This window comes from Phacochoerus africanus, chromosome 8, assembly GCF_016906955.1.
Source record: "Phacochoerus africanus isolate WHEZ1 chromosome 8, ROS_Pafr_v1, whole genome shotgun sequence".
In the NCBI taxonomy this organism is placed as follows: Eukaryota; Metazoa; Chordata; class Mammalia; order Artiodactyla; family Suidae; genus Phacochoerus; species Phacochoerus africanus.
In genome coordinates this window covers 44,362,442-44,373,153 of record NC_062551.1, presented here as the reverse complement: position 1 = coordinate 44,373,153, position 10,712 = coordinate 44,362,442, and the positions used below count along the sequence as shown (strand labels likewise).

The 10,712-nt window shown below is 41.2% G+C and overlaps 1 protein-coding gene across 3 annotated transcripts; it reads right to left on the bottom strand.

Annotated features, from left to right (window-relative positions):
* Positions 1 to 541: 541 nt before the first annotated feature.
* On the bottom strand, positions 542 to 10,236 carry LOC125133498 (zinc finger protein 181). Of its 3 annotated transcripts, none has more exons than XM_047791656.1 (5): positions 10,099 to 10,236; positions 9,332 to 9,405; positions 4,167 to 4,287; positions 3,806 to 3,904; positions 542 to 2,787 (listed from the first exon to the last, which is right to left on the bottom strand). In XM_047791656.1, the coding sequence occupies exons 2-5, from the start codon at positions 9,338 to 9,340 to the stop codon at positions 1,301 to 1,303; spliced, it is 1,716 nt and encodes a 571-aa protein (XP_047647612.1). In that variant the 5' UTR covers positions 9,341 to 9,405; positions 10,099 to 10,236; the 3' UTR covers positions 542 to 1,300. The 3 variants fall into 3 exon arrangements, with proteins under 3 accessions (XP_047647612.1, XP_047647613.1, XP_047647614.1); XM_047791657.1 differs by lacking the exon at positions 10,099 to 10,236 and adding an exon at positions 10,029 to 10,087; XM_047791658.1 differs by lacking the exon at positions 10,099 to 10,236 and adding an exon at positions 10,029 to 10,087 and having other exon boundaries at positions 3,806 to 3,901.
* Positions 10,237 to 10,712: the final 476 nt, after the last annotated feature.

Genomic DNA, 10,712 nt, shown 5'->3' with positions numbered 1-10,712 from the left:
CAGGTGCACCAAGTTATCTACATAAAAGGCATAGTATTTGCTATAGCCTAGTAACTGCAGACTTTAAATCATCCCTAGATTACTGAGAACAACTAATACAATGTAAATAACTGCCTGCAGCCAGTAAGTTCAAATTTTTGCTTTTTACAACTTTCTGGATAAAATCCTTTAAAAAGAAAATTTCCCACTGCGAGTGGTTGAATCTGCCGATACAGAATCTGCAGTTATCCACTGTAATTAGTACCTAACCTTTTAGGATCCAGATTAAAAAGCATATCCACTCTGCTGTAGTCCCTCACTGAAAGTGGTTTCTAGGTTATGTTCTCACAGCATTTGTAAAAATTAAAACACATTAATTAAGCCAACTGGAAATGGGCTGTGGATTATCCTCACCAAAATAGTGGCATTCTTTGCACAGAGATCAGGCCATTTTTTTTTCTAAGTTTGCTAGTCTCTCACCAAAGGCAATATAGGAAAGCTCATCTTAATTCTTCAAGAGGAAAGTAGTAAATTTTGTAAGAAATATCAGTGTGTCAAAGAGTTCAATATATACAGGGTTATTTTATTAGAAACCAAAAATTTTATTCACACCACTTTTTACTATTGCAACTTTAATTTTCAATTTTATAACATTTACTGGGTCCACTGGGTGACTAAGTACCTTCATGTGCCCACTAGCTAGAGATAATTTCTATGTAGGACTGAGTAAAATGCATGCTGCTACAACCATGATATGCATATTCATGTACAATGTGCTTGTTTGCACTCCCGTAGAATTGTTTACAAATTAACATCATTGCAAAGACACATAGTTCCTACATCTTTCAGGCTGTTCTAGTATTAATCTTGTTATCTAACAAGCTAAGAATGCTTAGTGGACCCTTGGCTACATTTATTATGTAAGCTTCCTCTCCAGTGTGAGTTCTTTGATGTAGAATGAGGGATGCACTTTAACTGAAGGACCCCTCATAATTTTTATACTCATGTTGCTTCTCTCCTGTGTTTAATGTTTCGAGATTCATAGTGCCTAATGTCTTTCCCATTTTAGTCACATGTAAAGGGTTTTTCTCCAGTGTGGATTTGCTTATGTCAATTAAGGGACTAATGCTAAAGGCTTTCCTACATTTATTGCCTTCATATAGTCTCTCCACAGTGTGAACTGTGACAGACAATAAGGCTTGTATCATTGCTAAAGACTTTCTCATATTCATTACATTCATAAATTTTCTCCAGTAAAAATTTTCTGATGATGAATCAGGGAAGACATGAGGCTACAATATATTATGACAAATAACTACATTTATACAATTTCTCTCTTATATGATCTTTCACATGTATAGTGATTCACATGGCCTACAGGCTTTTCCACACTTATTGTACTACTGGGTTTCTCTCCATTATGTACTCTCTGATGGGCAGTAAGATTTGAACCTTTGCTAAATGCTTTCCCACATTCATTACATTTATATGGCTTTTCTCCAGTATGAATTCTCTGATGTACAGTAAGGTTTGAACTACAGCTGAAGGTCTTCCCACATTTAACACATTCATAAGGTTTCTCTCCAGTATGAATTCTGTGATGTTGAAGGAGAGATGACCTATGACTGAAGGCTTTCCCACATATACTGCATTCATAAGGTTTCAATCTAGTGTGATTTCTCAAATGCATATTCAGTGATTCAGGCTGGTTGAAGGATTTCCTGCATTTTTGACATTCGAAAGGTTTTTCTTCAGTATGAATACTCTGATGCTGAGTAAGAAATGAAAGGCTGCTAAAGACTTTCAGACATTTGTTGCATTCAAATTGTTTCTCTATAGCATGAATTCTTTGATGTCTAGTAAGGTGTGAACTACAGCAAAAGGCTTTTCCACATTCACTACATTCATAAGGTTTCTCTCCAGTATGAATTTTCTGATGGTGAATGAGAGATGACCTGTGAATGAAGGCCTTCCCACATATTCGACATTCATAGAGTTTTTCTTGAGTATGAATTCTCAGATGTTCAATGAGATGTGAAACACGACTAAAAGCCTTTCTGCAATTCATACATTCATATGGTTTCTCTCCAGTGTGAGTGCTTTGATGATTAGTAAGTGATGAGACATGGCTAAAGGCCTTCCCACATTCGATACATTTGTAAGGTTTTGCTCCACTGTGACTTATTTGATGTCGAGTAAGGGATGAGCCATGGCTAAAAGTCTTCCCACATTCATGACATTCATAGGGTTTCTCTCCTGTATGAATTCTCCAGTGGCGATTAAGGATTGACTGCTTGCCAAAGGCTTTCCCACATTCACTACATGTATAGATTTTCTCTCTATTATAAGTCTGGTGAAGCGTAAGAGATTTGCTTTGGCTGAAGGCTGCCACACTTTGACTAGAATTCAAAAGTTTCTTTCCACCATTGATACTCTCAGTTTTTATAACTGAAATTGTTGGTGAGCTCTTCTTAAATATATCATGTTTATGTGACATCCCTTCAGCAGAAATTCTCTGTGGTTCAGAAAGAATAGACTTTAAATGGAAGATGCTTCTAAATGTATTGCATTTGTAAGCACTTTCCCCAGTGGGACTTCCTCTAAAGGTGAGGGTCACTGGTCTGAAATGTTCTACCTGATTTTCATGCTTCCCCTCCAACTTCTCTATATAATCCAAGTCCCTGTTAAAATTTGAAAATTCATGTCTTTGTTTTATAGTTTTTTCCATTATTACCATTTGGGGTGAATCTTCATCATAAATATCCTCCTTCACTGATAATTCTTTGTTTCCACGTCTTGATTCCCAATCTGTAATATATCAAGACAGCAAAATACTGCTTTTTCTGAACTTCTTAAAAATAAACTTCTATGGCAGAAATAAGAGAATTCAATAAAAAATAAATAAATAAATAAATGAGTTGGCCTCCCTTCCCAAACCCCAAGAAAACACATAGCTCTGACTACTCTCATATATTCAGTGATTTTTCTGAACAGAATTCAAATGGAGCCTAGAGAATACAAACAACTCACAAAGGCAGGAACAGAGTGTAATAGAAGAAATGGGTTAAATATAGGAAATCAGTATGTGTGTGTGTGTGGGGGGGTAAACAAAACTATCAGAAAGAAAATGCAGAAGGTATTCTGGACCCCAAGCCAACATTTTGTGCCTATACTCTGTGAAACACCACATTTTATCTCACACAGCCTTGGTTCTCCAACCTTTGATTAATCTCAATTTACTGTCAGATTAGTATACTTAAAATGCAGAATTCATAGCACTGCATTAAACAGCCACAATGATAACAAAGTAATCTAAATACTCTTATGGCTCATAAAGGTTTAGTCTTTGTGAGATTATGTAGGATCTGGGTGAAATCATATTTACCAAAATTAGAAAATACTGTTCTTAGAAACCTTCTTACAAATCCCTTACTTCCTCTAGTACTTATGTTCATATTTGATCTCTGAAGTTCTGCCTTAGGAGAAGAGGGATTTTCTAATTGACAGCTTTGTTCGCCTAAAATCATTGATATGTTTTTCCTTAAGTGGACTTAAAAAGAATAATTTGCCTTATTTCATTTCAAATAAATAACAATTTGGATTATTATGATAAAAACCTCCACTTTTTATTAGATGACATGAATAATGTAGAAAGATAATAATATGGGATGGAGGAATAGTCATTTTGAAATCTAAGCTATGGATCCTTAAATTTTTGTTACATTTAGAATCTCTGATGATAGTATCCCTAAAATATCCTAAAATGCCTCCATACTTTCTAACATTTTTAACAGAGACTTCTTTTGCCTGATTCACTAAGACTTACCTGGAAACAAACTTTTTGACAGTTTTTCCTCCACCATCCAAGGTTCTCTGCCATCCTCCAATAAAGCAATCACATATGGCTTAGGTATGGAAAGACCTGCTTGCAGGAAAAGTATAGAAAAACACTGTTTAAGCTATAGTCTTCACAGAGGAGAAACCATCATCAAAAAAGGGACCAAAGAAAGATGTGAAGGGTGTTCACTGAAAAAGGAAGATAATCTTCAAGCAGGATACAAGAGAGCTATACATTTCCTTGGGAATGTGAAACAAAAATTTAGCCATTTACTAAGGAGGATCTCTAGCAATTCAGAGCGGCAGAAGAAAGATCCCCCTCATTGGGGTGGAGGGAGAGATATGCTTACCTAGAGATACCAGGTTCTCATAATTCTGGACCATCACATCCTTGTACAAATCCCTCTGAGCAGAATCTAGCCATCCCCACTCTTCATGAGAGAAGTCTATGGCCACATCACTAAATGTCACCTGAAATAGCAAACATATTTAGGCTCAACCATAGCCCATGCCTCTTTGGTAACTGGTCAAGAGGTAAAATTACCCTGGTGTGGAAGAAAGGGAACAAGATTCAGCAATTGTGACAATAATCAGGAATCTGATCTAAGTCAAGAATTAACTGGGAATAGAATTATAGAATTTTTTAAAATCAGCATTCAATGTTTGACAGCATATAGTCAAGTGTTTAGTTGTGTTTTTTATAGCTTACATGACAGTTAAGCAATAAAGCGTGATGATCCACTAAGGTTCAAAAAAAAAGAAGAATACAATAGGTTCAGAAAAAAAGACATCTTTAGGAGTTCCCATTATGGCTCAGCAGGTTACAAACCTAACTAGTATCCAGGAGGATGTGGGCTTGATCCCTGACCTCGCTCAGTGAGTTAAGGATCCAGCATTGTCATGAGCTGTGGTGTAGGTTGCAGACGCAGCTGGGATCCTGAGTTGCTGTGGCTGTGGTGTAGGATGGCAGTTTCAGCTCTGATTCAACCCCTAGACTGGGAACTTCCATAGGCCATAGGTGCAGCCCTAAAAAGAAAAAAAAAGAAAGAAAAAAAAGACATCTTTATATTAAAGACAGACATAAATAACCAATTTATAAACAAAAAGCAAAAGCATTTATGGTACATTATTAAACTGCATATTCATAGTCTATAGTTAAAATAATTTGAGTCCCCTGGGCAAGAAGACTGAAGGGTGGTTTCATGCCATAGATAGTCCTTGAATAGAACAATGGAAAAAAAAAGGGAAATAGATTTCTTCCCAAAAGTATCCATTCATGGTATTATTTAAAATACCAAAACTTTAGAAAAAGTTTAAATGTTCAATAATAACTTAATGGGGAGTTCCCGTCGTGGTGTAATGGTTAATGAATCCGACTAGGAACCATGAGGTTGTGGGTTCGATCTCTGGCCTTGCTCAGTGGTTAAAGATCCCGCGTTGCTGTGGCTGTGGTGTAGGCCAGCCGCTACAGCTCCGATTCGACCCCTAGCCTGGGAACCTCCATATGCCGCAGGAACGGCTCTAGAAAGAGGCAAAAAGACACACACACACATACACACACACACACACACACACACACACAGAGCTTAATTGTTCTTCAAATTAAAATATATGCAAAAAATGTACATATTTAAAATGGCATTATTACTACCTTTCATTGGTGAAATAGACATTGTTTGGCTATTGTAAATTTTTCACTCCAAGTGTGGATGCAATATTGTATTACTTAATTTGGATAGTCTACACATATGCTCACCAGTGACACTGGTCGTCATCGTCTTTTTTTTTTTTGTCTTTTTGCCATTTCTTGGGCCGCTCCCGCAGCATATGGAGGTTCCCAGGCTAGGGGTCTAATCAGAGCTGTAGCTGCCAGCCTATGCCAGAGCCATAGACTGGGAACTTCCATAGGCCATAGGTGCAGCCCTAAAAAGAAAAAAAAAGAAAGAAAAAATACCATCTTTATATTAAAGACAGACATAAATAACCAATTTATAAACAAAACCGGCAACCTCATGGTTCCTAGTCAGATTCATTAACCGGCATCTTCTTTCACATTTTCACTTCAAAGAGATGGCTCCAAGGCTCTTAAGAAAGACTTTACTGCTTTGTAAAATTGGCAGAGCCTAATTTAGCTTTGAAAAAGACTTACAAACATCTCAAAAGGACTGGATATAAAATTACTGGTTTTTCTAAAGGAAACACTTTTAAGAAAAGGGAGAGGGAGAAGGTCTCCATTTTGTCACCAGGGAAAACTCTTTTCTCAATTTATATTTACTCTTACCCAGGTATTAGGGTTATGCTAACCTTATCATATGAACTGAGAAAATTTCCATCCTTTCCTATTTTCACAGTGGTTTTTAAATGTTTGGCTTTTATAACTCCCACCTGATAAACCAAATTTTTAAAAAAATCAACGTTATAGGAGTTCCCATTGTGGTACAGCCAGTTAAGGATCTGGCACTGTCTTTGCAGCAGCTCAGATCACTGCTGAAGGCTCGAGTTTGATCCCCAGCCCAGTGCTGTGGCAGAGGTTACAGATGCAGCTCAGATTTGATCTCTGGCCCAGGAACTTCCATATGTCATGGGTGGGGCCGGAAAAAAAAAAAAAAGGACATTAATTGCATAAAATACTATGTTTTATTCTACCAATGCAAAGATATTTCATATTCTAAGTTTTGATATTAATGAATATCATTGTATTAACAGTCTGAGGAAGAAACCCTACATAATCTCACTAATAGATACTCTTTGCTCTTTATTTAAATCAGGGATTCTCGGCCTTGACACTACTGACATTTTAAGGCTAGTTAATTTTTTTTATTGTGAGGCGCTGTCCTGTGCATTTTAGGATGTTTAGGAACATCCCTAGCCTCTACCATTTAGATGCTGGTAGCAACTCCCCTTGCCCCCTGGGTTATAAACAACCAAAAACATCTCTAGGGGAGTTCCCATCGTGGCGCAGTGGTTAACGAATCCGACTAGGAACCATGAGGTTGCGGGTTCGGTCCCTGCCCTTGCTCAGTGGGTTAACGATCCGGCATTGCCGTGAGCTGTGGTGTAGGCTGCAGACGCGGCTCAGATCCCACGTTGCTGTGGTACTGGCGTAGGCCGGTGGCTACAGCTCCGATTCAACCCCTAGCCTGGGAACCTCCATATGCCTCGGGAGTGGCCCAAGAAATAGCAACAACAACAACAAGACAAAAAGACAAAAAAAAAAAAAACTCTAGATATTATCAATTGTCCCCTATGGGTGTTGTTGAAATTTGGTCTCTGTCTGCCAGTGCCGAATTGAAACACAAAAATTTTGAGAAAAGGACGAAAAAATAGCTTTATTGCTTTGCCAGGCAAATGTCATAAAGACTGTGCCACCCCATGCCCCCTTGGAAAGAATTGTGAGGAGTTTTATAATAAAAAGGAGAAAAACAGGTTTTCAGATAGGAATCAGAATTGGGATAAACATGCATTCTTCTTTCTTTGGGGGAATCTTAAACCACTGAGTGAGGCCAGGGATGGAACACGCAACCTCATGATTCCTAGTCGGATTCATTTCCACTGTGCCACGACAGGAATTCCCTCCAGTTTTTACTTTTATTTTATTTTATTTTTATTTTTTATTTATTGTTTTTGTCTTTTTGCCATTTCTTGGGCCGCTCCCGCGGCACATGGAGGTTCCCAGGCTAGGGGTCCAATTGGAGCTGTAGCTGCCAGCCTACGCCAGAGCCACAGCAACGCGGGATCCGAGCCATGTCTGCAACCTACACCACAGCTCATGGCAACGCCGGATCATTAACCCACTGAGCAAGGGCAGGGACCAAACCCGCAACCTCATGGTTCCTAGTCGGATTCGTTAACCACTGCGCCACGACGGGAACTCCCAGTTTTTACTTTAAGAAAAAAAGTTTTTAAAATTCTAATTATCTAATATTCCCAAGAAACAGGCTTCGCCCAGCACTCTGACTCTGCATATCCACCCCATGCCTTCTGTGCAGGCCTCACTTCTACCCCATGATTCTGCACTATGATTTTTTTTTCCCTTTTCAGCTGTACTCACTGCATATGGAAGTTCCCAGGCCAGGGGTCAAATCCAAGTCGCAGCTCTGATCTACACCACAGCCGTGGCAACACTGGATCTTTAACCCACTTCACCAGAGTGGGAACTCCCTGCCCCCGCCTTTTTTTTTTTTTTTGTCTTTTTGCTATTTCTTGGGCCGCTCCTGCGGCATATGGAGGTTCCCAGGCCAGGGGTTGAATCGGAGCTGTAGCTGCCAGCCTACGCCAGAGCCACAGCAACGCGGGATCCGAGCCGCGTCTGCAACCTACACCACAGCTCAGGGCAACGCCGGATCGTTAACCTCATGGTTCCTAGTCGGATTCGTTAACCACTGCGCCACGACGGGAACTCCCTGCCCCCGCCATTTTTTACCACTCCTTCTCTCAAAGACTATAAGTATCTGTTTTATGACAGATAACACTCCAAATACTGATGATGAAACAGTCAACAAAAAAGAAAAAATATCCCTTCCACTGAGAGGGGACAAACAATGAGCACATGCACATACTAAACATACAGTGTATCAGCTAGTGAGTGATAAATGCTATGAAAAACAACACAGTTCTAGAGGAGTGGAAGTGATAGTCAAGAGAAGGCAACTGCAATTTAAAATAGATGTTCAAGGAAGTTTTATCAAGAAAGTAACCACTGAGCAAGGATACAAAGGAGGTAAGAAGGCCAGTTTTTCTAGGGAAAAAATAGTCCAAGCAGATGGTACAGCAACTTCCAAGGCCTGGAGGTAGCAGCCATCAGGGAACAAAGAGAGAAGAAAGATGAGATCAGAGAGACAATAAGAGAGCCTAGCTACAAAGATTTTTACACCGCCATACAACTCTGACTTCTATTCTAAGTTTGGGCCACTGAAGAGTTTTAAGCTGAGGAATGACAGCAGTATTGAGAAGAGACTGAAGAAAGTCAAGGGCAGAAGCAAGGAATCCAATAAGATGACTACTGCAATAATCTAGGTACTTGGACTAGGGTGGCAGCGGTGGTGGCAGTCATTGAGTAACCAGTGGTCAGACTGTGTAGATATTCTGTGTATATTTTAGATCCAACTAGTGTCTGAATGACAGTTATAAGAGAAAGGGAGGTATCAAGGATGACTCCAAACATTTGACTTGAACAGCTGAAAGGACTGATATATACCATTAACTGAGACCACAGGATACAGTTTCGACCACCGTAAAGCAAATAATCTAACCTTTCAAACTTGAATTTTAAATTGTTTAAAAAAAAAAAAGTTTTGCCCAAGACTCTTCAGAGAGAAAACTGGTAGAAAAGAGGGGCACTGAGAGAAGACAGTACTTTGTAGTTCTGTGGACTCCATCCTTCCCTATAATGAAAGGAATCATAGATCCAGTCCCGAAATGGACTTTGTGAGATGGGAACTGGTAGAAGACACAGAGCACTCAAGAGTCCTGATAACAAGATGTTTCAGGAACATTTGAGGACACATCAACTTACCTGAAACATGACTGCAAATTCCAACAGTCAACACAGTCCTCTTTCCAGGCTCTCTTCTTACAGCAGGTCAGTGCCTGAGAAGGCAGATCAAGAACAGGAAAAGCAGTCATGAAATACTACGCTTATCTTGCAGCTCTGGACATGCTTCCATGGAAAAATCACACTGGGAACCACTTTCCAGGGCTCCAACCTTTCCCTGAATTAACAGGGTGTTCCTTGGTACACGTTCTATCTGCGTGTAAATCAACTATTATACACAAAAGTGAAGGACGCATAAAACAACAGTAATAATAACATTAAATAAGAGTTCGTTCGATTTTCACTACTATGCAGGGTGGGCATTGACATTATTCCAGATTTCTTGTTTTAAATGATGAGAAAACAAACTCGGCCATATAGAAACAATTTGTTCAAGGTTTACACATTGGATTAAAAAAAAAACTGTAGATGGCGATTTCTTTCACTTTCCCATTTCCTTCTCACAACAGCTCCAAGAGGTAAGCGCCTTCCCTCCTCCCCTTTCACAAGGCAGGACGCAGAGACCCAGAGAAGCCGGGGCGGGGGGCGGGGGGGCTCTGCCTGCGCTCACACCGCGAGGCAGACCCGGGGACCAGTATGGTCGTGGCAGCCGTGGCCCAAAGCCGGGGAGGCGTGAGGCCGAGGCCCGCCAGCCGCCCCTTCCCGGATCCTCACTTGCCTGACTGCTCGGCTGACCTCACTGGCCCGGAAGCGGGATGCGGTCGTCCTGAGCCGGCACCTCCGCGTACCTGACTCTCCCGGTCGCTGCGAGCGGACAATGGCGGACTGCCTCGCTGGACCGGCACTTCCCAGAGTCCTCCCTGATTCCAGGACGGAGAACTCCGCTGCAGGGCAGACCAAGGGCAAAGCCCACAGCCGGGCTGCACTTGGCAGACTCCTCCGCGTCAGGGACAAAAGTTGCCTTTGCCTCATATGGTCGCCTACGGAAAAACCACACTTCCCAGAAGGCTCCGCGGCCGCGCGATCTCGACGCACCGCGAGATCCCCGGCCTGGGCTTTGTGGAAAATACCCGGCCCTCCTGAAAGGGGGCTCGCGGGGCGGTCCGCGAGAAACATCCGCGAAGTACCGAGAGGGCAACAGTCTTCTCTGGCGAAGTCCGCTTCCCAGAACCAACGGCAGCCGTCTGCTTGCGTTGTGAGGACAGTGGCGCCTGGGCCGCGAAACTACGCTTCCCAGAAAATTATGGGGCCGCTAAACGTCTTTTGGGTCTTTTGTCTGCTCGCACCGGGCAAAGGGAGACTTGTTCGTGCAGGACAAGAACTGGCCTCTACCAGCGGAAAGGCTCCTCTCTTCCAAAGTCCTGCTGCCACACTGTCCTGCTCGTATAGGCCTTGAATATTT